This window comes from Halichoeres trimaculatus, unplaced genomic scaffold (genome assembly GCF_033239565.1).
Source record: "Halichoeres trimaculatus isolate MK-OKI-2021-1 unplaced genomic scaffold, fHalTri1.1 fHalTri1_scaffold_20, whole genome shotgun sequence".
NCBI lineage: Eukaryota > Metazoa > Chordata > Actinopteri > Labriformes > Labridae > Halichoeres > Halichoeres trimaculatus.
The window spans coordinates 22,645,556-22,671,453 of record NW_027437198.1 but is presented as its reverse complement, the minus strand read 5'-3'; the positions used below and the strand labels follow the sequence as shown (position 1 = coordinate 22,671,453).

The 25,898-nt window shown below is 40.9% G+C and overlaps 1 protein-coding gene across 2 annotated transcripts; it reads right to left on the bottom strand.

Moving 5' to 3' along the window:
* Window positions 1–685: 685 nt before the first annotated feature.
* med25 (mediator complex subunit 25) lies at window positions 686–25,640 on the bottom strand. Of its 2 annotated transcripts, XM_074697581.1 has the most exons (20): window positions 25,484–25,640; window positions 24,281–24,433; window positions 24,147–24,192; window positions 23,934–24,058; window positions 23,752–23,850; window positions 23,496–23,616; window positions 23,232–23,388; window positions 21,565–21,683; window positions 21,328–21,403; window positions 20,266–20,525; window positions 17,986–18,087; window positions 13,088–13,173; window positions 12,946–13,003; window positions 12,749–12,856; window positions 12,027–12,203; window positions 6,673–6,786; window positions 6,388–6,459; window positions 4,451–4,621; window positions 4,245–4,365; window positions 686–1,223 (listed from the first exon to the last, which is right to left on the bottom strand). In XM_074697581.1, exons 2-20 carry the CDS (start codon window positions 24,424–24,426, stop codon window positions 1,120–1,122), a joined length of 2,262 nt encoding a protein of 753 aa, XP_074553682.1. In that variant the 5' UTR covers window positions 24,427–24,433; window positions 25,484–25,640; the 3' UTR covers window positions 686–1,119. The 2 variants fall into 2 exon arrangements, with proteins under 2 accessions (XP_074553682.1, XP_074553683.1); XM_074697582.1 differs by lacking the exon at window positions 6,388–6,459.
* Between the last annotated feature and the right edge of the window lie 258 nt (window positions 25,641–25,898).

The following is a 25,898-nucleotide window of genomic DNA, read 5'->3' as shown; positions in this document are numbered from 1 at the left end:
CTGTGTGAGTCCATGTGAAAGCGGGGCTGAGGAAAAAAGCTCAGAAACAAGAACCCACTGTCACAGTAACTTAGCAACCGTCTCTGTCTCCCAGGTGACAGGGACTGACATCACTTCCTGTTGGTTGGTGAGTGTGTACATGTGTGTGTACACAGCGTCCAAAAACTACAAACTGGTGTGTGTTATGAAGGTGTGTGAGGTTACGCAAAGTCCACATGTGTGTTTTCTTCCTGCAGCTTTAGCGCCCATGTCACCTGACAGGAGAGTGTGTGTGTGTGGCTTTAACTTGAGCGCGTGGAGCGTGCATGCATGAGCACGTTCAGAAGGCAGACCCTGACATATACGAGGAGTGTGATCCGTGTGCGCATGCGGTCAGCCTGATTGTACGGTATGCCAAAGGAAGCATGGCCAACTGATGCCATCTGGTAGGACTACTTGGCACAAGACGACTCTCTGTGGTTCCACGACATATTGGAGTAGTTAAAATTAACACTGTGACACTATTTGGCAGAAAAAGACTCTGAACTATGAAACACAGAGTCTATTTCAGGCTCGCTCTCACCTTACGGGTCCAATCTGCACGGGCTCAGCAGGGGGCAGGACTGAGGAGACGTTGGCCGGACTTCACAAGGACAACATCATCGAGCATCCAGAGCAAAAACTCCTCAAGATGATAAATCTATGCTTCTTTATTCCATCCTCATAAAACAACTTCAGTATGATTAAAATAAGAAATCAAACATTTTTTAATTAAAAGAAGAAAAAAAACAGTGTTTGAGAAGTCAGTGATACAACATATAGGAAATGTTTGCAGAAGCTGAACATAATTGTCTGTTTCCACTGGTTTAGCTTCTTCACTGTGGAGGATTAGCGTGCTGTCGGTTCAACATTTACATGAAAAACTAATGCTCGCATTGTCTGCCCCTAATTAACTTCAGCTGCTCAGTCCCGTGAAAAGAAAGGGAAAAAAACGACTCGTGATTTGTTCCTTAATTATGTTGAACATTTGTAGCAATAAAGCAACTGAGCGGATGCATGTGTCCAAACTGGCTAAAAAAAACAAAAAACAAAAAACAAGGCTGCCAAGATTCAACTCGCTCCAGAGTCCAGCACGCCAGCTCAGATTAGGTCCATGAGGATTTCATCCTCCATGACGCTGGAGACTTGAGGCATCCCCGGCTGAGGGACAGCTCCTCTCTGACCTCCTGACATCAGGATCTGACCTGCACAGGTTGGGATGTTCGGGGGGAGAGCAGAGACAGAGAAAGAGAGATTTAGAAGACAGGGTTCTCTTCACATTACTCACTTTGTACTGTATATATAGGTCAGACTTCAAAGCAGGACAGAGGATCAAACAGGCTGAAGCTGTCATTTTTCTTCTTTTAAAGCGTCGATGGAGAGCTGCTAGCTTAACGCTCATAAATTCAGGTGATTTTTTTCATTACAAATAAATCCAGAGTTTAAATAACGACTTAAGGTGCAGAATGTAGAGGTTGTCAGCGTTCAACTAAACAGAAACTGTGGAAATTAGATATAATTTTTAGAAACGCATGTGAAGTATCTTAAAACAAGTGAGCAGTAATTCTGATGGAACTTTTGTTTTCTTTTTATTAAGTTAGAAAAAATGCTTTTTATTTATATATTACCGACCATGTTTATCCACAGCAGATTTTTGGGGAAAGAAAGAGCAAAATGCAGTTTTCAATATGAGCCAGGATGGTGGTCCTGAAATCTACCAACAGGCAATGGAAGAAGAGAGGGGTTGTTGTTTTTACAGTAGAAGAAGACAGCAGTTATTTCTGATGAAGAACAAGAAGAAGAAGAAAAAGACTTCTGACTTTTCAAATAAATTTAGTTATAAGACTTTCTAAAAGAAACCATCAGAAATCTGTCACTGAATAATTATTAGAAAAAAATAAATAATAATAAGAAGAAGTAGAAAAAGAATCAAAAAAGAGGAAGCAGAAGTAGAAGAAAAGAGAACAAAGACGAAGAAGAAGAGGAAGCAGAAGAAGACAAGAGAAAAAGAAGAAGAGGAAAGAGAAAAAGAAGAAGAAAAAGAGGAAGAAGAGGAAGAAAAAGAAAAAGAAGAAGAAGAAAAAGAAGAAGAAGAGGAGGAAGCAACAGAAGAAGAGGAAGAAGGAGAAGAAGCAGAAGGAGAAGAAAAAAAGAAGAAAAAAAAGAAGAAGAGGAGGAGGAAGCAATAGAAGAAGAGGAAGAAGAAGAGGAAGAAGAAAAAAGAAGAAAGAGAAGAAGAAGAGGAGGAAGCAACAGAAGAAGAGGAAGAAGAAGAAGAAGCAGAAGAAGGAGCAAAAGAAAAAGAAGAAGAAAAAAAGAAGAAGAGGAGGAGGCAACAGAAGAAGAGGAGGAAGAAGAAGGTATCAAGATTGATATCGACCAATGTGTAAAAGTTGACAGATATTTACTTATTAGCTGCTGGCCATTTTCAGAGCATCTTGAATGATCTTTCAAGACCCCAAAGATCTTGTTTTCTACGACTATGTAAACACCAAAACTACATAAGAAGAGTGGACTCTGTGGTTTTATGTCTCACTTCCTGTTTTTGATCCTAAAACCAACAAAATGTACTTTTTCATAGCATTCTCCTTTGTCGTCCTTTGTCACGATCATGCAGCTTTTTTTTTCTGAACTACCTCGACACATTATCTCAGATTATTTTTTTTTACCAATATTGATATTTGTAAATACTGGTTATCGGCTATAACAGCACTCTTCATATCGGTATTGGTAGAGACCAAGATTTTCACATCAGTGCATCCCTAGTTTCCAAGCTGGGGGTCGTCAATGAAAAAGTTTAGTCTAAAAACGACGCAGAAGTTGACTTTTTTCCTGCCCCAGAGGTAAACGTGCAACGAACCATTGGATAACGTATCTGTAGCAATGTTTCTCCCTTCTCAACGTTACTGTTTATTGTTTGTGGTATAGTCTAACAAGCCTAAGCATTTCTATATTTGAGAGGTTTACCTTCCCTCTGACAGTCAGGTCAGTCAGAGGTGGATTTGTGCTTCACTGTTGAAGGCTAGCTCTGTCAAACAGAACATGAGCTATCAGAGGAAGTTCTAATTTCTACGCACTGCACCTTTAAAGCCCCTTTTTTTTTCTTTAAAATAGAGAAATAATTATTTCTCAGAATCAAGTCATGTTTTCTCCTTTTGAAGGAATGTGACCTCATTCTTAAACACTAAGATTTTAATGTCCAACACTGAATAAAACACAGTCCTGTTCTAGTTTTTAGGAAAAACAACCTGAAACACACACATGATGAGCTAAAGCAGACATTAACACTAATTTAAAGTTTTACGTTAAAGCTTCTCTAAGGAACTTTCTGATAGCGCTTCTTCTTATTTGCAGGAAAAGGGACGATCACACCCATCCTCTGCGCGATAGTTGTGTTTTCTTACAACAAATTTCTCACCCTCCTCCTCTTATCAAGCATTCATTGTGAATAACAGAAAATAAAGATAGAAAAGGTGTGTGTCAGTGCGCTCTAATCTCCGTGTTTGACACCTACCCTCTCGGCAGCTGTTAGAGGAATTATAAATCACCGTATGGAAATATGAATCTTGTTGCTGATCGTCTTGTTTGCCTTTGTGGGCCATAAAGAGGCATTAATATTCATTTCAGTCTGTTTCACAACCGGTTTAACACTCCTCACACAAGTCTGATCCGTTCACAGGCGTTACTGAGAATTAATCAAAGTGAGCGTCGTTCAGAGGCCTGAGGAGGAAGGCGTACATATCATAACCTCTGATCAGCGGTTTTACGTCTTCCTGTAAAGAGGAGGATCCTCCTCCGGCGGAGATATTCTCTGAAGTCACAGCTCCACGTCCATACAGGACAGAAGTTTCCAGAACTTTTCTATTAATATAAGCAAAAAAAAAGGAACTGACCCACGAGAAAGTCTGTCGAGTTGATGTTTGTCAGATACATGTGATGAGCTGCATGTGGAGGCTGAAAAGTCACGTTTGAAGAGAAGAGAGCTGCTTTGAGCTCATTTAAAGTGAAATAATGAAAAACAGAAGTTGATTAGCTCTGAGTTATTCCTACACTCACACAGGGAAAACCAAAACAGACTCCTCTCCTCTCTTTTCGTGATTTTTTTTGTCTTGTGAGGTTTCAAACTTCTGAACTGAGTATTTTTCATGACCCATATTCGAGGATGAGTTTCATCTTCAGTCTCATGTTTTCTGATCTCCTTCCTCATCAGTGGGGTGCGCACTGACCTGCCAACGGCTGCCTCCACTGGCCCTGCATTTGAGCCCCCCCTCCTGGCGTCTGATGGACCAACTGCTGCCCCAAACCCTGGTGAGACATCATGCCTGGCATGTGGGACACTCCGCCCTGCTGCAGAGACACAGAGACGGGTTAAAGCAGGAGAAGCAGGAGTCTCTGTGAAGATGTTCAGCAGAGGAGGAGATGGCGTTCTTACTGGCTGCTGCTGGCTGAGGAGGAGGCTGCGGAGCTGGGGGTTGGCTCCAGGGTTGGAGAGGCGGAGGATGGGACCCTGAGCTTGGGCTTGTCCACCTTGTGCGACCTGGTTGGGCGGAGCGCCGCTGACAGGTTGTTGTTGGTTTGTTGGTCCAGCTGCTCTCATCGTCATCTGAAGAACAGTTTGAGAAATCTTACACATAGAAAAAAAAAAACCCAACTTGAGTCATTTCTCCATCCTGACTGACCAACAGGTGTTAAACAAACTCACCTCACAGCTCGCACGCTGCAAACAAATCTTTGTTGATGTTAAATGAGTGTTTCACCTTCAGGCTGATTTTAATGGAGCTACTTTCAAAGATGTGACACAAAATGCAGCTTTTAAATCTAAACAGCCCCTCATGTCGTGCTCTGCAAACAACTCCTCCTTAACAGATATACAAACTCACACATGCATGTTAATATGGAGGTATGTTTTTAGCATGCTGCAGGAGGAGCGTCCAGCAAGGACGTGTATCAGAGACTCTGAGCAGTGAAGATGGAGTGATGGTGTGTTTCTTCATGAATTAAACAAGAGAAGTCCTAAATATCTGAAACATGGACATCCTTATTTATAGGGATGCACGATATATCGGTATCAATATCTGTATTGGCCGATGTTTGTCATTTTTTTAATATATCAGCATCAGCCAATATGTAAAAGTGGGCTGATATTTACTAGACATGATTGTTGCTTTTTGCTCTGAGACCTAAAAGTCAGGACACTTTATTGGTTGTTTAAGTTAAAACAAAAATTTTATTGTTTCACAGGTATAGTTCAATGATTTTCAATGAAATAAGGTTTGAGATTGGAACATTGAATGTACATGCTGTCAGATATAAAAGATAAAAAATAAAAATCAGTATCGACCCAAATCGATATCGGCAGGTGACACTTTTTAAAGATCGGTGATTGGCCAGAAAATTGTGATCGGTGCACCCCAATATTTACTCATTAGCTGCTGGCCATTTTCAGAGCATTTTGAATGGGGATGGGTACCTTTCACATTTGAAACGATACCGTACCGATGCCCAGTACCTGGAAATTGGTACCAGTACTCAACGGTACCAATTTTCGGTACTTTTTTGTGTTAACGTGGTAAAAAATATCAATTTTTGTAACAATAAAACCTAAAAAAAATGTCAATCTAACATATTTATTCTTCAGTATAACACCTTGCAATGCTGTGTTCACGTCCAGCATGGAAAATCACCAACTCTTCCACTCCCTCACAGTCACAAGGATGCATTTAGGTACCTAAACGTGGTAACTTTTGGTTTCACGGGAATCGGTACTCGGGACTTTTGACAGGATTCGATCGGCACTGATAAAAATTGCCTAATTCGGTACCCATCCCTAATCTTGAACGATCTTTCAAGACCCAAATAATATTGTTTTCTCTGACTATGTAAACACCAAAACTACAGAAGAAGAGTGGACTCCCCTCTTTAATGTCTCACTTCCTGTTTTTGATCCCAACAGACAAATTGTACTTTTTGATCATGCTTGTCTCTTCCATTAATATCAATTATCAGCCATAACAACAATATTAATATCCGAGATCAGTATTGGCCATAGTTTTCATATCGGTGCATCCCTACTTAATATCACAAAGACATTATTCTCTGACTAAATGCACTGCAAAAACTGAAACCAAAGCATGTGTTAGGTCCTAAAAGATTTAATATTAGCGGCATTTACCTGGCAGGTCTAGAGACAGCCCCTTTTTAAGATATGAAGAGATAAAAATGACACCTGAAGAGCCTGTGAAGAGTCATTTCTCCCAAAAATAAGAAATAATCACGAGCCTGGATTTCTGTTCTTGCAGTGTATTTATGTTATGTATGACACCCTGTGCAGAGCTTGCTTGCACGTTAAGAAGCTACTTCATGTCTCACCATGTTGTTCTGCCTCTGCTGCTCCTCCATCATAGACACCTGACTAACAGGGGGCATGCCCACCACCACAGACTGCACACAGGACAGATCCCAGAGGAGGAGGAAGAGGAGGAGGTGGGGAAATGGTGGTGGTGTGGAGAAAAAAAAAAGAGGGACAGTGGAGGAAAGGGTTAGCAGTCAGGCATGCAGAGATCAGCGGGCACCAGGGCAGTCACAAGGTGTCAACGCCAGGCAGTGTGAGAGAAGGAGTCACAGGCACGCACGCCACTCAGTCAGATCAGTTACCTGCTGCTGGACGTTGCCGTGAGAGACGGGGATGGGGCCAGGAGGTCTGTTCAGGAAGTTCTGGTTGGGAGCGACTTGACCGGGCTGCATCGGACCTCCGGCTCCGCCCAGTTGCTGCAACGGGACACAAAACGTGATTTAGCTTGCAGCAGTGGGCAGCCCTCAACTCAACTCAAATGTTATTTATAGAGCCCATTAAAAACAAGCAAAGTGCAGATTGTACATGTTAAAAGCAGCAGAAATAACAGGATACAATACTACAACAGTAGAACAGGAGCAAATTTAACATGAAATAATATAGAATAAAAATAAATAATTTGAATGAAATAATTAATAATTTGATGACCATCAGGCTTTAATCAAAAGCCAGGGAGAAGAGATGAGTCTGCATAATTATACTTTTAAAATTTTCTTTTCTTTTTCTCTAATTTTTTTTAACAATTTTTTCAGCTTTTATTTTCTGGGTGTTTAAATTTAATGATAATAATAATAATAATAATAATAATAATAATAATAATAATAATAATAATAATAATAATAATAAAATAATAATTATTATTATATTATTATTATTATCATCATCGTCATCATTATTTGGTTATTATTATTATTATTATTATTATTATTATTATTATTATTATTATTGTTATTATTATTATTATTATTATTATCTTTAACTTTTTTGTATGCCCTGTTTTGTTGGATTTTGCTTTTGATTCAGATTTTCTAAAGTCATCCCTCAAGGCTATTACTTATTTCAGTATTTAATTAATTAATTAATCAATTTATTTATTTTGTCTATTTAGTTTTCTTTTCTCAAAAATCTCGTCGCCCTCGTTGACCTTGTCTCTGTTTTTAACGACTTCTCAGTTCTGTTCTTATCCCAAATTTCCTTTTATTTTCTCCTCTTCTTACTTAGTTTCTATATACCACTTGTATTAAATTTGCATTACTTATTAAAAAAGATACAAAGATTTACAATAATCCAATCTAGTGCTAATAAAAGCATAGATCACAGTCTCAAAGTCTCTGTATGACAGGCACCCACTTACTCTCGGTAAAATCCTCAAATTATAATAGCTGTTTTTGACGACTAAGCTGACCTGGCGGTCAAAAATGACCACAAGATTCCTCACAGAAGACGATGGCGTTTCTTCATTTAAGAGCAGAAAGTTTCGCTCATCCAGGACTTAACATCTTTAAGGCATTTGAGCGAGGTCCTTTCAGAGTCAGTGGATTGTGAAGTCAAAGGCAGGTGGATTTGAACATCATCAGCATAAAAAAAAGAAAGAGTTGTGTTTCTTAAAAAAAAAGCCCTGAACAATTATAGATGCATATCAAAATGTGACTTTTTATGGTCATATATACCACGATCACAGAGATCTACATCTGTTTTCTGGTGAAGACTGACAAAAGTTGGAAAGAACATCATGTTCAAACATTTCGAACCAATGCACTATTTATTTGATGCACTTACAATATTTACTGACACAATAACGTATGAAAAAAACACTAAATTGGATCCATTATCTATATCTTCAGTCGACATATTCTCCCCATGTAATGGATGTTTGCTGTGTTAACTACTTGAGAGCGTTGGGCTGAAAGCAAACGCTCCCTCTTTGCTCGTGAGTGTGCAGACGAAAAGGCAAAAACAAACACGGACATGATGACACTTGAAGCACCACCTGCTGCTGTGTTTGCTATTTTGGATTTCACGGTTTAAAGCAAACTCGAGCTTGATGACTAAAGCTGTTAGCAAAGTGAGGAGCAGAAAAAAAAACAGTCCCATACAGTATCCAACCGCTGCTTTTACAAACGTGGGGCTTAAAATGGAAAGGCAGAGAAACACCTGTGGGCTGGATTCTCATCATCATTTACTGCACATCCTCACACTTGTATTCAGAGCAGAGCTTAAAAAGGAATCATCAGACAGGAGAGAAATCACATCATAAGACAGAGAGAGGCTGAAGATGTTGACTTCTGTAACCGGTAGCAGTTAGCCATCGTCTGCAGCGTGGATTCTGTTTCCAAGCTCAGGCAGAAACGAGGAGGCATGAAGGGTGCTTCATCCTTCTGCTAAGCACAAATTATTAACTACAGCGTGATGGAAAAACACCTTCACCCATCCATCTTGCTGAAGCTGGAAAAAACACCCTGGGATCGCGCTAATGCACAATGTGTTTTCTGTCCAATAGTGAAGTCAAACTCGCAGCTCCAGCTTTCCTTCTCCTCTCCCATCTAAGATTTATCTCCTGTCTTTGACCCAGTAACCTGCAAAATCCCAGATCGAAGGTTTAGGGCTTGCATCTCTTTTCAAGAAAAAAACAATTTATTCTGTCTTCCGAAATGCAGAACAAATGAAAGCCGCCACAGAAGAACCTAACCACTGCTCCAAATTAAAATTTTAATTACGTTAAGATTGCTGTAGCGCTTCCCTATTAGCAATGCAGCTCTGAATATGTGATGATGCACAAGAGGAGGGGGGAAAAGAAAGATCTTCATTACGATTTCATGTTGTCTGCTGTCTCTAAATGTCTTGATGTTCGTACACACACCGCTCAGAGTCACATATAGCGCAGACGCTCTTCTGTAAAGACATGAAACTAGCAGGATGAGCACACGCGCTATCACGGCTGATGAGAGCAGAAATGTGATCCAAGTGGTGTAAAACCTGACAGCAGGCTTCAGTTTTAAATGGAGACACATTGCTTGCTCTGTGACGGGGTGCAGCATTGTTCCTGAGCTGTGCAGCAGCCTCCTCAGGCTGCTGGAGCTGGAGCCCAGCTCTGCCACGGAGAGGACGGCTAATCCAGAGGGCATATTTTAAATCAGCTCGTCTCCAGGGGACGAGGACGAGCAGAGAGGGAAAGTGAAATTTTTATGCCGTGTGAGCACGGCGACAAGAAGTGGTCCAGCTTTAACAGTTTTTAACCTGGTCCCTAAAGGTTGCAGCACACACTTCTGCTTCTCCATCGCTTCGCCTACAGCTCAGCACAATAACTCTCACATCCAACAACTTAAAACAGCTTCTTTAGATCTTCATTCACCTCATGTTTGCATCGATATGTCCTGCACATCTATAACGAGGTAACAGTCCAGCTCTCTACCTGGGCTGTGGAAAACCTCTATATCATTCCTGTTGTTCCTTTGGTGAGTTATATAATCCCAGAGGCCTTTCTCGGTTCACATGTGCAACCTATTACAATTCATGACAACAGCTCAAGCATGTAATCTACACTGCAGTTGAAAGTGTTTTCAATTTATTTTTACGTTTGAAGTCAAATTTTATTTCATATTGAAATGAGTTTGTTTCCCTGTGCAGCAACAACACACACCTAACCACTGACATCAGCATCATTTAAAGGTGCAGTTTGTACACATTGGCAGCATTGGCCAACAGACAAAACGACCGACCAACTCCGGCAGATTTTGGTGGACAGAAAGAGCAAATCATGGTTGTGGCTGAATTTTCATATTGCTTCATGGATTTCCTTAGTTACTTCTCGAAATTGCCTCTAAATGTGTCACAATAATACCTGTGTTTGCCTTATAGTTATCTGTACACAGAGACAGTGTGTTTCTAGTCCACACGTTCCTGTCTCCACTGTTTCCCAGGTTGGGTTCCCAAGCTAAGCTGAACCTGTTAGCTTATAGATAGACATAGCATAGTTCTGTCTGTCATTTCCTCCTCAATCAAGCTATATAAATTATTTTAACTTAAGCTATTTGAGTCTCCAGGGTCTTCTTCATCAAGTGTAAAGGTTCCTGAAATTTCCTCAACAGCGTTTTTCAATACATCAGGCAGCAAAGAAGAGTGGGTGCAGCTAATTTTACAATAGAAGAAGATGACGGTTGTTGCCATTGAAGAAGAATGAGAAGAAGAAGAGGAGAGGTATATTTTTGTTGTTTTGCAAATAAGAGTTAGTATGGAGAGTTTCCTTGACCATGCGTCACATGGGTGTAAATCCATCATATTTTGGTCCGAAACATCACGCACAAATGAAGTGAAACCGGGACAGACAATGACTAAAAGGAGAGTAAACATCGGTGTAGCGTTTCCAAGCTGGGAGCCGTCGAAGAAAATGTTCGGTCTGTTTTTTTTGTGTGTTTGTTGTAGTGGTTTCAATAGTGTTTAGAGCCCAACCTATTAATCGGGCCAATTATAATGTGGCCGATTATAAAAATTTTTGCTCCACTGAGATTCTGTCGCTCCTGCTCCTGTGTGTTGGGCTGCACACTGCCCGAGTGCCCACCCCCTCTGTCCACCATTATCTAATGTAAGACTATAGAACGACATTTTAACATTATGTTAGTTGCTCATTGTGTGTTAACATTTTTTTTAATGCTTACTGTGTTTAAAGTTTGACTTATTTATTTATTATTGTGTTTAAAGCTTGTTCTTATTTATCATTGGTTTACACTACAGTTCTTATGTTGACAGTTTTATAATTTAAGTTCCTTGTTAATTTAACAGAGTTCTGTCTCTGTCTTGAATCATATGGGTATTATAATGATTTGTGATTATATACAGTATATATCCTGTGTTTATTAATGACTTTATTCTATATATCAGCGGATATATCGGATATCGTCTTTATTTTGCCCCCAGTATCGGTATCGGCATCGGCCCCAAACATGAACTACAGAGGAGAGAACATGAGCTATCAGAGGGTTATGCTGCTGTCATTGAGCTCTCTGCTTTTTGTTTCTCCGGCTATGAGACATGTCCCTCAGATGATCAGAATAAATGAGCCATCTTCAGCATCCTGTTAGATCTGTAAAGCCTGAAAATCAGTGATCTTGCTAAACTTCTAATTTCTACACACTGCACCTTTAAGAGTCACCTCCTGACGGAGTCCAGACTGAAGCTTATGGACATAAGAGGAGACTTGAAGACAGCAGTTATTATAGATAGTTTTTTACGTGTACCTAATAAAGTGGACCCTGAAACCATAAAGAAAAGCTTTAAAACTGTCAAACTGTACGAGCACGCTCATCCTCTTTAAAATGCTCAACATGGAGGATGCAACAGCTTCTCCGTAAAGAGTGCAAATGTATTGCACCAATATTTCCCTCCCTTTAAGGAGACAATGAAGTGCGAGAGCTAATGTTGCAGCAGGAATTTAGCTAATGCTAGCCTCATTAGCTCCTACTAGAGCGAGAGCCTTTAGTGGCTGCTGTGAAGATACTGGGCTCGCTAAATGAAATGTCAATAACAATGCACCTTAATGCCGTAAACAATGCACCTCAATTCCCCAGTGCTCCTTGATAATGCCTCCTCATTATCACCTTCTTTTGGTTTTCAGCTCCCACCCCCCTCCTCCACCTCCTCCTCCTCCTCAGCCACTCACCGCTCTGTGCTGCTGGACCTGCTTGTGGTTGGTGATGACCTGCCGGATGCCGTTGACAAAGCCGCTCTGGTCGTTGGGGATGAGGCCCATGAATATTCTCTTCTTGGAGGAGTAGAGCAGCATCAGCACCCGCACTTCGCAAGGCGAGGTGGTGTGGGGGAAGTGGACGCAGCCGGCCTGCAGGGAGGGTCACAGGGCAGACTCAAACCTTGACATAACATGACTCATGGCCTCAGGACTTCACACACTCCTCTATATATTTTTTAATGAATGCAAATGGTTTTAATTGATTCTCACTGAGCTGTTATCCTAATTTCGGCACAGAAATGGAGCTCAGCTGGACAGAATGGAGCTAAACCTCTGATATTTCCCAGCGGCTCTACCCGATTAACACTAAAAATCATGATGCTTTCCTTCTGGGACTGAATCAGCTACTCTTATTTCTTCTGGGCTGATAGCAAAGCATGTTGAAAACAACATGAGCTACCCTGAAAGTGCCTGAAAGTATGGCCTGGAACCCCCTCTAGAGTCTGTACTATAACACTGCAGCACATCATGAAGCTTTCAGTCAAATCACCAAACAGAGGTGGAAACCTGCACTCACTTGCCACTCATGGAAAATGTATCGAGCTGCACTAAATGATGGATAAGTTTGGGGACACGGGGGGGAACAAACACTCTAAGGCTCAGAGAAAACGTAAAGTGCTAAAAAAAACACTCACAAAACCGTTGGCCATAATGCGGTAGAGGCCTTTCAACGACTCCATGTCTTTGTGGGTGAAGAGAAACTGAACCATTCGAGAGTTTCTGAAGAGGTGGCCTAAGGTTGTCTGCAGAAAAAGCAGGCACTTAGAAAACATGATTTAAAAATGCAAAGAACAGTCAGCACAACTCTCCAAGAACAGAAACCACATCTCACCAGGAGCTGCTGAGGAATCAGCTGCATGATGAGCTTCTGAGGCCACTGGTCTGTGTTTCTATCAAAACACAAAAAAGAGCATGAAACAAAAGTCAAACTGCACCAGAAATCATTTCATCATTTCGTGTGTCGGGATACTTACAGATTCTCCCCTTGGTTCACGTGCACTTGACACGGCAGAGAGCGCGTCAGCTTCGTGGCTGAATCCAGAGAGGAGGCCTTCGGCTTCTGGGAGTGAACATAACCGGAAAGAGAGGAAGGTTGATTAAGTATCACATGTTTTCTGTACTGTGGGAATTCAAAGTTCTTCACAGAGAAATAAAACATAAAAACAAGCAGATTTAAAAATAAAAATGAGAAATGGGACACATCAGAAGACTCCAATCAGGTATCAACAAAGTGAAAGATCCTAAGCCCCATTTCCACCAAGCGGTTCAGTTTGGTTTGTGGCGTTCCCTTTGACTAAAACAGGAAAAGGTCCCCAAATTGCCAACCCGTACCATCCCACTTCTTGGTACCCTTCTATTGGGGTGCCAGACAAACCGATCTGACCCCAGAAGGTGGAGCTAGAAACACCACAGTCCATTGATTGGTCGAAAGAATAAACACTTTCTGTGCTACAGGGGTAATAAAGAACACATAACCCTGCCATGTTTAGATCTCCAGTCAACATTTATGAAGTTAATTTTCCTTTTGTGTGGATAATGCCATCACAAACAGAGCGCTCTTTGTTTACTGTGTCACATTTTTCTTCTTAATTGGATTTATTATTGGGGTAAACTGTGCTTTGCTGCTATACTGTCACACTGTTGTGTTGCTAACGCGGCAGTTAGCATCCAGATTACACGCCCTCTACCAAGAAGGTTATGGTTGGCTGTGGAAATGGAAACAGAATCAGGCTTTATTGCTTCAACCTGTACCAAACTCTCCTGATCCATATCGCTGATACTCGTTTACAACAATGTTTCATCCAAAAATGCTAAAACACAGTGAAAAAAATCTGCGTTGACACGAAAACTACAGCATGCCAGGCCTGTAGTTGGCACTATAACTGTCTCGTCCAGAAGCCGCTTTTGGGAGATCTCCAACGAAGTAGAGTTGAGCCAATCATCTGGTGTATTAGGGAATATTAAGAGCAGAAGTGGAGCAACAGATGCTCACTTTGTATAAAGACAGTCAGCAGATTCAGCAGATTCAGCAGCACAAGCACAACTTGGTAGACCAAGAGGTTCGTAACAACAGCACTATTGCCTTGTTGTATGCACGAAGCGGAGTGTGACGTCAGCGTTTCCACTGAACACACTGGCTTATTGTTTACACGGCAACGGTGTCGGGAGCGTTTCAAAAAAATTCCACTTTTGAAATCGGAAGCCGATTTCAAAAGTTTGCGTTTTAGGTTGGCTGACACGTCATTTCTGTGAAAATACGAGGCCGAAACGCAACAAAACTTTTGCATTTCACCCCAAAAGCTTTGTCGTGTTAATGGCCCCTAAGGCTTCATTTAAAGCTCCTGTGAGGAGCTCTCTGTTGGTGTTGATTGTGACGCCCCCTGTGGTGATACCTCTCATTTCTTTGTTAATCTTTTCTAATTTTCTAACCAAAGACCTCATCATGCTTTATTTTTAAAATCATATTTAACATCTATTTTGAGTTGCATTTTTAACACGTTGAACATATAAGGCCCAGATTAAAATAGACTGGAGGTTTTCTTTAAACTGATCCGACCATATGTTTCTGTGAGGATGCCCTAACTGTGTCGTTCTGGTTGTGCTCTACTTGTTAACCAGCTGGAGACACCTTGAAAACCCCCGACATGCTGAGGGATTACATCTTCCAGCTGTCCTTGAGCAGTTGGAGAATATCGCTGAGGAAAAGGGACATGCTGGGTTCGACCTTCTCTCAACTCTGACCCCAATCAGGACAAGCAATTAAAAAATGGACGGATGGATGGACGTTTAAAGGCCTGCAGATAACCTCCTTACCAGCAAAATGTCAAGTAAAGACAGAAAAAAGAACGACTCTCCACGCCCATCGATGCAGCAATCCCACTTGGGGAAAGCGCCAAACTTCTTCATCTTCAAGGAATCGATTTAGGATTGATGGCTAATCAATCACGTATTAGTCCAGCCTACTGTAGTCTCTGTGCTGCCCATTACACGTGTATTGTCCTGGCTTCTCTGCAGACAAATGGTCTATTTGTTTCAGTGCTTGTTACCACAGGAAATAAAAGGATCCTGAGATGAGTCGGGGAGAAAACAATCCAATTTATCTGCCTTAGATTTGGGCTGGTTTGAAAAATGTGAGCAAAACCTTTCAGGAAAGTTACTTCATAAATTAGCCAACAAAAAGTATGGGGAACAAACTGATGAAACCGAGCAGAAACAGACGATTTCTACAGAAGAAAAATGTTTTTCTGTTTCAGTCATCGAGCAGAGAGGGTATCTTCTCTGTGATGAAAGCGGTGGAGGTGGAAAAGGTAGATTAAAAGCAGAATTTCACGCTCCTAATCTTATAGACAAGAGTTTCCTGAGCCTCCCACGCCTATCCCCGTCTGCTTGACCCACTCTGATGATTTTGACAAACAGAAGAGAGGAGAAGGAACCGTGGGTCGATAGGGCAATCGATCGGAGCCCGTCCACCAAACACAAACACTTGAGGGGCCTTGTGAGTGTCGCATTAGAGCCATTAGCCATCTGTTTTCCTGGCTCAGCACTGCCACTGTAAACTCAATGATCTGACCTTGAGCTAAGCCAATAGCAGCAAGACGCTAAAATGATGTGCAATTAATCATACTGTGCAATAATCAATGACAGGTGGTTATTAAGACTCACCACTGTGATGATCACCACTACTTAGAGGGTCCTGCTGCTTTTATTTCAGCTGTCTGATATAGATTGATGTACAGGCCAGAGATGCCGGAAAAACTTACTCAAACTAGAGTTTGACATTTTACTAAACACACTTCTTCTCATCTGTGGTCAAAGTCAAGTCGGAGCAAAGCATAAAAACTGTGTGACTTTGGTGTTTAAATGTTCCTGTTGGATCAGGTAAACCAAATGGCAGCACAGAGAAACATAAAGAAACTGATTTGAGAAGAGGTAGACTAAGAACTCCTGTGTCCTGAGAGCCGGAATGACCATTTTCACCAGGGTTGGGAGAATACTATGGATTCAAATAGGTAACAGGATTTCTTGGTTTTAGAAATTTTGAAAGTGGGATGTTTTGTTCGAACATCTATTTTTTTCCATCCGTCTTCCGCCAATTAACTGGGGCCGGGCCAAAGGGGCAGCAATGCCATCAGCAAAGACCAGTGGCCCCTGTCCCCAGCCACTTCCACCAGCTCCTCTGGGGGGAACACCAAGGCATTCCCAGGCCAGCCGAGAAATACTGCTCCCCCTGGTGGCTGGCTGCAGTATAGGTAAAAAAAATCTGCTTCCCAGTCATTCCAGATGGGCTGTGGTCAAATTCTAAAAAATAAAAACGACTCGCAGAAATTTTTCTCATGTCTGATTGTTGTGGTGATTTGATTATTTCATTTGGCTGCCTTGTATTCAAGCCCTCTTTTTTCTGAAAAGTTTCGTTTTCATTAGTTATACGAGGTTAAAAACGAGGTTTGACGCCACGTTTAACGATGATTGACAGCTGACGTTCTCGTGTATTTTTTTAGGGGATTGTAAAATATGTCAGGAGGTAGAGTCAAGAAGAGATTAGACTCTCAAAAGCAAAAAAAATATTTTTATTTTTAAAACCTGGCTCCACTCAGATTCTCCCAGAATCCCTCACAGTCTCTACTGCGCAGACTCTGGCTGCACAACTACTGCCAGTGGCTGCGCCTGTGACAGGGAATTTTGGCTTCAAAACCGTACAATGGTAAATGCCAGAGCCACACTGTCTGCTCTATATACAGTCTGTGGGTCTACCCTGGGTCTCCTCTCAGCTGGGCATGCCAGAAACACCTCCCCAGGGAGGCGTCCAGGAGGCATCCTACCCAGACGCCCGAACCACTTCATCTGAGAAGCAGTGGCTCTACAACAAGCCTTGGTGTTCGTTCATCTGCTTGTATTCACCATCTCATCCTTTCAGTCACTATGGTCAATTTCACAAACGGTACATTTCAACTGGAACGCCCCCTGGAGTCGGAATTTCTGACTAGGAAGTCGGGGGATCCACACCACCTCCACCAATTCCGACTCCAGGGGTAAACAGTAATTAAGCTCCTGTAATATTGTGTTTATTTGAGAATTTCTGACTAGTGTTTTACCGCTATTCTCCAGCAGAGGGTGATATATTTTTCTTTGACTATCTAGTGATGTCAGATCCCCTGAATAAATCCTAAAAAAATATGGCTCCAGATATAGTCTTTAGACATCATCATCATCATCAATACTCAACTTTTTCACATGGTCTGGTGTTAAAAATGCAAATTAAAAATCAGAAATATTAAAGAATTACAATTTTGGCACGCCAATAATCATAAAAGAATCAAATCTGGAGAAAAGCATATCGTCCGAGCGTTCGTTTTTACCACAGGAAAATCATCCAAAGTCATGACACAAGTTAAAACTGAAGGAAGTAACTGCATCTTTCCAAAAAAGGTTATGAATTGTCAAAACTTAGGATGAGTTCATATTCAGATTTCATTTCCTGCAGGCAAAGTATTTCTTTATTTGTCCTTCATGCTGAGCTACGTGAATCACCTGCTGGCTGTAATCTGATTTTTACCAAACAGACAAGAGCCTGGTCTTTACTCATCTAACCCCCAGCAAAAAAAAAGCAGATGAGTACATTTTCCAAAATGTTGAACTATTCCTTTAACCGACTCCTCCCTCCCACTGAACCAGGATGGCTTTAACGTCAGACACAGAGCTGACTTTCATCCTCGATGGTTCTCATATTTTCTGGAACGCAGAGCGATTCCCCCTCAAAACGCTTTACTCATCTTAAAATGTTTCCTAACATTGCTCTCCGCAGTACGGCTCCATTTTTAGGACATCTGCCACTCTGCATTAACTCAAATTTAGACCTTTTACTGAATGTTACCTCCTGCCACTCCAGAACGCCCGTCCATGCTACAATCTTATTGGCTACACCTTGCGGCTGTCCAATGGGATTCGCGTTGCCTTGGGCTCCGGACACACCAGCCTGTCAAGAAAATAAAAGAGATGAGAGGGTGTTACACAAAGCATATTTGTTCAAATTTGGACCAAAACAGAGCTTTAGCAGTCAAAAATATACCCAGTGAAGGGAACAGACAAATAACAGAGATTTGAAACTCTTATTCAATATTTTGTTTTGCTAATTGTTGATTTTTTAATCTAAATAAACACTGGTGTGCTGTACAGAGAGAAATTAAGTCATGAAAAATGTGTAAACTAACTGTACGTACAATGACCGACAAAGGAAGAGGAACACGGTCCTTTTCTGATCTGTAGTTGTAACATTAAAAATTCGTTTTGATATCAGACTTCACACGGCGTCAGACAGCAAACTCAGCTCCAGGCGGCTGCTGCTGTTACGCTGCACAGATTAAAGACTCGGCTCTTTGATTCCTAACACAGACAGAGACACTTTAAAAATATTGATCTGATTTAAACATTCATAATGTTTACAACCTGGGGAGAATAGCCAATCAGGAGCGCAGCTGAGTGCTGTTTTAACTCCAAATCTCACCTGATTCAGCGTCTGTTAGCTCTGTTCACATTAAGTCAACAGTAAGAAATCTCTCACTCTGTCTGCTGCAGATATGGAGACTGTTTCACATGCTTTAATTACCTCACGTCGAGATGACTGTAACTCTCTGTATGTGGGAGTCAGTCAGTCATCCCTGGCTCGCCTGCAGCTACTGAAGATCAAACTGCAGCAGCGAGAAGAAGGCGCTCCTGTTCTGGCCTCCTTTCACTGGTTGCCAATAAAATCTAAGTAGAAAGGCCCTATTTGATTTATGAGCTCTGCTACAGCTGACACCAGACTACACCTCTGGTTCCTACACACCAACTGCTGTTAATAGTCTTCACTGAGCTGCAGTCCTGGGATGAACTTCCAACAGAAGGAGATTTGCTCTACTTTTATTTTCTGCCTCACTTCGTTTCTTGTTAGTATTTATCCAGATGTTCAGTATTTGTTCAAAAGACTTTTTACTCTTTCAAGCAATCAGAAAAATCACATTTGATGTCTTCCATGTGATAATTTGAGTTGTACTCTCTCCTCTGTGATTGGTCTGATAACCATCAATATTCTTACCCTGCATAAAACTTAAATCTTCTCAAGTGTCTTTGTCTTATTTTGAGTAAAGATTGTCTTATTATACTCAATTTAAGCAACATTTAACTGATCAGTCCAGAAAATGTCTTGTTTCAAGCTATTTCAAGACAAAATAAGGTCTGAATTGTTCATAACAAGTAAAAAAAATCTTCCTATGGAACACGAAAAATTTGCTTTAAAGTTTGCTCAGGACTAGAATAATGTCTTGATGCAACTAACATTCTTCTTGTCCCATTGGCAGATTTTTTTAACACGTTACAAGCAATGCAGACCTCATTTTTGTCTCTAAAAAACTTAAAACAAGACATTTTTCTGGACTGGTCAGGTGAATGTGGTTCACATTAAGACTAAAAAGACATTTTCTACGAAAAATAAAATAAAAAAACTTGATAAGGTTTTAATTTTATGTAGTGCATAATCTGTGAGCTCAATGTACGCTTCAAAAAAAAGAAATCTTATCAAGTGTTTTTGTCTTATTTTCAGTACAAATGTTTTTTTTAGACTCGATGTTAGCCACATTCACCTGACTAGTCCAAAAAATTGTAGTATTTAAAGTTATATAAAGACAAAATTGAGGTCTGAATTGCTTGAAATGAGTAACAAAAAAGATGCCAGTGGGATAAGAAAAATTTACTTGTATTAAGACATTATTCTAATCTTGACAAGTCACATTTCTCTTACCCCACAGGCAGATTTTTTTTTACTCATTTCAAGAAATTCAGACCTCATTTTTGTCTTTAAATAAATTGGAATAAGACATTTTCTGGACTGGGCATGTGAATGTGGCTCCAATTAAGTCTAAAAAGACCTTTTGTCACTGAAATAAGACAAAAACTCTTGGTAAGATTTCAGTTTTTGCAGTGTATTGATGCATCTCTATACATTGAGCTGAAAAGCTGAGGTAACTCGGGCTTGTCTTACAAAACACCCTCTGGACAGTGCTCAGATTTATGTGCCTAACCTTTCCCTAAAGCAGTGGGAGCACAACTTTTTATCACTCTTATTAAAGAAGAAAGATGGTACCACACTATAGGTTTCATATGGATGATCAGGATTTACCATGTTGGGCTGGGCTGAAGCCGCCGTGGGCTGATTTGCGAGGGGCTGCTGCTGAGGTGGTGCCTGCTGCTGACTGGGCACCTGCTGCCCCTGGGGCGGGACAGGCTGTTGCTGATTGGGGGGAACTTGTTGCTGTGGCATCATGGGCTGTGAGGCTGTGGTGACTGTAGCGATGCTCGGCTGATTGAGCTTCACCCCAGAGACTGATGGCATGTTTGGCTGACCGGGGAACGGAGGACCCTGACCCACCATAACTGGGACTGGAGGAAGGAGAGGAACACCGTCTGAGCTTATAAATAACTAATACAATACCAGTGTCGGGAAAATTACTTTAAAAAAGTACTTTGTCATAATTACTCATTACTCTCCCAAACAGTTATTTAATTAGTAGTATTAGTAGTTTTTACCCCACAGACCACGCTGTACTCATGCATAGTAAATTCACAGCTCCTGTCCTGTGTCTGGCTGAGCCAGGAGTCTCTCGCGCCACTCCCAACTTCTAATTTCTCCAGATTAACCCCTTGTTTTTTAGTGTATTCCTGTCATCTATAATATTTTTTAAAATCAAAACAAGTCGGCTACTTGTGCCTTACATTAAAACTTTGAAAAGCATCACCCCTCTCCCTGGGGTTGGTTTGATCCAAAGATGCTGCAGGAGATCCTCTCTGACTGCAGGTTACACAGACGGAAACAGGTAGCTGTGTGATATTTGTTGCTGAAAAGTTTACTTTAGCATTAGGTCCTCACCTCATTTCACTGACAGTAACGGTTATGGCGTTATAACGCTTGACACAGTGATCCATTAGACAACCCGTTACAGGAAAAAGTAAGGGGGTTAGTTATTAGTTCTAATGCTGTCATCCCCAACACTGTAAAATACAACAGAGAAAAACACACACTTGTGAGGAGAGGACGGATTTGCTATGTTTGGAAATAGACGTCTAAAAAAAGTAACAATAAGCCCCACTCCGAGATGTACAAACAGTCTCACACAGAGATCCGAGACATGGAGACACATCAGCCAAAAGCCCGGCTAACATAAATAGCCCACTGGTTACTCACAGCGACTCTTCTGGTTGTTGGCTGCCTCCACAGCCATCTGTGCAGCCGCCTGAGCAGCAGACATAGGGGGCTGATTCTGTTAGAAGATTTAAAGAAGGACAATGCTTGGTTTAACACTTCAGGGAGAGGACACACACACACACACACACACACACTCCCTGAGACTGAGCCAAAAGAAGGCTTCAGGAATAAGAGTCCAGAGAGTCTCACAGCGCTGTGTGGCTGCTTGTCTGTTACCTGGTAAGGATGAGACGCGTTAATGGGAGGAACAGGCTGTGAAGCTCCACCAAGAGTCTGACTGTTGGGCTGAGGGGGGAGGACTGGTTTGAGTGGTCCTGGACCTCCTCCTGGAGACACTGGAGACAGACAGAAGAGCAAGTTTCTGCACTGTTTGAAAAAGTAAAGAAGCTCTGCAGAAGCCTCGTAGGAGCGAAACGGTTCTTCACCAAGAGTCAAGGATTAGAAACATTTACAAGGAATCAACTCCTACACACAGAAAAGTGTAGGAGGAACCATTAGGAGCAGCTAAAAAGTCTTTGCTTAAGCTACGCCAACTCACCAAGAACCTGCTGTAATCTTCTCAGAGACAATTGTGTCAACAATTGTGTGAATGTTTGATATCTGTAACACCACGTAACAAGTGAAGCTGACAAATTATGTCTTAAATGGTGTCTGGTTGGACGTTATTACAGTTTGGACTACATTTGTTCAGTGTGTTACTTTGTTCAAAATAAAAGAGAAACACAGTTGGTTCAAGAGAAAGCTCAGAGCAAACAAGTAACAAAAGGGCACCAAAGTTTAAGAAACAGAGACAGAAGACTCTCAGAAATCGATAAGAACATTTACGCTAGATTTACTCGTGTGTTTGTTTGCAGCCCTGCAGAAAGTGGTGTAACATCCTATCAGCAGTGTGTCTGCAGATAAGACGCTTTAAATGCAGCTGATAAGTGAGCTGGGACACCACAATGCTGCACTGTTTTACACAAAACACATTTTTAATCATGAACAATACTACACAGCATCCAGCGCAGATTCCCCTTGATGTCTAAGTTTAGATTTATTTCTATGGCTCTCTCCAAAACAAAAGCTAAATTGCCTTTTGTAGGCGCTTGTACTGCTGCCATCAAGCATCATAACTGGCTACGCCTGAGTGAGTCTGCAGACCTCTGCTGCAGTCCTAAACATAAACACACTTTAAAAAGAATTCCGTCAAATGACTGAGGTAAGTAGATCATATTATTAAAGCTGGATTGAGTCACTGTTTTGGCCCCTTGTTGGCAAATAAGTCCTGTTAAAGTTGCATTTACACAGCTCTACATCTCCAGCAGAAGATTAGCTTTTATGCAGAGAAGATGCACAACCAATATTCACTGTTAAATGCCACTGCTCTTCACTGATTCATGAAAAAAACACCTCTGGCTGCATATATTTAACATTATATAACAGTTAGATATCTAATGCTTGGCTAACTAATGCCTAAAATCAGCATTTGATTCCAAATAACATGATTCAGGGTTCCCTTCCAGCAAAACTCACTGCGTAAATACTTCAACCATGTTAAAGTGAAAGTTGCATTGTATCATATTTATAGTGTCATACAACATCTTTATGTCATATTATACTTTCAGTTTCCCACCACCATTATCAGAATCAACCTAAACAAAGGACTGAACCGCTTAGCCTGCTGTCGACTGGAGAGAAATAAATGTTCTCCCAGATGCCAAATAACAAGGCAAGACCAAAACACCCTGACATAAAAAACAAAATATCAGTGAAAAGTTTAAACTATCCCCAAAGTACAATGCAGCATTATTTATTTTCTAAAGAAAGTTAACAAATGTGGACAGACTGGTCTAAGCAAGCTAACACCCACACAAACCAGGTGTTAAATCGTGTTTTCTCACCAGGAAGAGAGATGCCTCTGACCAGGACCATGTGGAACGGGTCCTGACTGTAGTCTGGATGGGGTTCAACCGCACCGCCTACTGGAGACGCTCGTTCAAACAGAGCTCTGAGAGCTGGCAGTTTGCGTGGAGCCACCACAGAGAAATTAATTCCCCTCTGAGAAATGAAAAAACACACCATGACACAAAAAACAGGATATTTAACACATTAGTTACACAATATATATAACATCTGTCACAAAAGGAACATAAAACACAACTCACATCTCTGATGATTTTGACCAGGCTGTCTGCTGTGCAGCCGGTGTAACTGACACTCTCCACAGCAGGAAGCAGGTAAGGGGGAGAGTTACACAGCAGCACACACACCTTGTGGGTTTGGCCTCTGAAAAAGAAACAGAGCAGCAGTGAAGACAGGGAATTTTAAGGAGTTAAAAAGAATTTCCAGAGGTCAGGGTAAATATCATATTCTCTCTGTTCTAGGGAATTCTGGGACAGTAAAACATAGGGAATGCCTCACATTTGCTCTCTCATCTTCTTAAAGTCATCAAAGAGCTGCAGAGCCACAGAAAGTCCTTCTGCGATGAGACTACAGCTTTCTGCTCCACCTCCCATGAACCTTTGAGGAAAAAGAAGGCAGTTAAGTTTCTGTTTTGTTTAATCTGAAACCACATGAATGATACTTAATCAGTAATCTCTCACTGAATGCTGTCGATCCATGAGACAAACTCAAAGGCAGAGCTTGTTGGTGCGTGGCACTGGACATACGACTCAGGGGCACAATCTACTGTGTTAAAGACTACAAGACCATACTGCGTCCCTCCGTACTGGAAAAGGAGACATATTCACATAAATAATAGAAACATAATTCATCCCCAAATAAACCAAAAGAAAATAAAAAAGTAGAACACTAACATCTCCGCCAAAGTCTGTCTCTGCTGGGGGCCCTCCATTGAAATATCTGTGTTCAGAAAAGTAGAAGAAGTCAGACACAACAACATCAGAACCAACTCCACGAAAAAGATAGATGGCTGTCTTAGTTCTCTCACTCAATAGCTGGAAGGATGTAATTTTTCCTTAAAGATTCAAAGTAGGGTCCGAGGTTGGCCGTCCCTTCGATGACAAAGACCACATCAGCCACCTGGTTGTTCCCAGGCTTGGTGGACGGCTCCATGAGTGATGTACCTGCCACCATGTAGTATCTGAAAAAGGGGAACACAGTTTAGTTTTACTTTACAAGACTTAACATAAAAGCTCTAAAAATATATTTACCTAGATTATATCAAATCCTCTCTGACATATTCTTGTTATCTGGACTCTTTCAGAACAAATTGTTGATTCAAAGTCAGCCTGTGCGGTGCACTGCATATCTGGGTGTCTCAGCCCCAAGGACACTGGACTGTGGAAAAATCTTTCAGATCTTTCTCAGTGAGAGCGTTTATTCTGGGAAACGAGGAACTGATGTATTGAAACCAAGATAAAAAAGCCACTTTGTTTTGTTCCTCTTTTTTATCCTTGTCACTTTTTTAACAACATTACTTTGGGGACTTTTTAAAGGTACTGAGAGCCTAGAGATAGCATATATCAGCAGTTTACAGATCCTGTTCCTGATTTTGAGTGATGAACACTGTGTTTTTTTTTTCCTCACGTTTTTGCTGTTCTTTTATTTCAGTGTTTCATTGACTCATTCATTTTCAACTCTCCTTATTGGTATTTTTAAAGCTTTTATATATATTTAACCTATTTCATTACATTATTTATTCAATAATTTATAATTTTATTGCTATTTCTATGCTCAAAATTATTTCTAACTTATTAATTGTTGAAATAAATATTTATTAATGTAGTAAATTCATCACTAATCTAAAATCTATCAATCTATCTATCTGAGTAGTGATGAATTCGCTACCTTTAAAAATATTCATTTCAACAGTTTAAAAGTAAGCACTTTAAACTGAATTATCCCTGAAATGTTAGAATTTAGTAAACTAAAATGTTTTGAACTTTAGCTAACCCGGCTTATAATTAACTTGATAAATAAATTATCATTCACTAACACTCAAAGCATATTTTCATGCAATGCGGGGCACAAATAAATGTTTACAGCCATAATATGTGAACCTTACATTGAGTTTATCATCAAACGTTAGCTAGCATAGCTGTAACGTCAGTGTGCGATAAATGCAAAACTAACGGAAAAAATCCGAATCGCACGCGCCTCGTCATCTATTTATGAACGAGAATGGACTGACCTGTGGTTATTCAGCTGCCAGAGAAATCCTGGGTGGATTTACCCTCAATTAAAGCATTAAATTACCCACTTTAGCACAACAAACACAGCATTCCTAGCTTTATCGTTTGTTTTATTTTCAACGGAAGTGACGCTAGACCACGCCCACAATTCATGACGTATTAGTCATCTTCTTCGGCTCTTCCTCGTGCAGCAGTGAAGTGCTGCCGCTTGCCGTTTGAAACCACGAATTAAACCATAGACTGTGGTTTAGCTTGAATTCTGCTCTTGTTTGTCGAGCAAAAATAATCACATTTGACGAACAAGCTTAAAACTCAGAGTCAGAGAGCTTGTACCAGATTTTTGATGGTTTAAAAAATTAGTATTTGGTCCCCCCCGTTTTTTTTTTGCACACCACTCACAGATGACCAGATTTA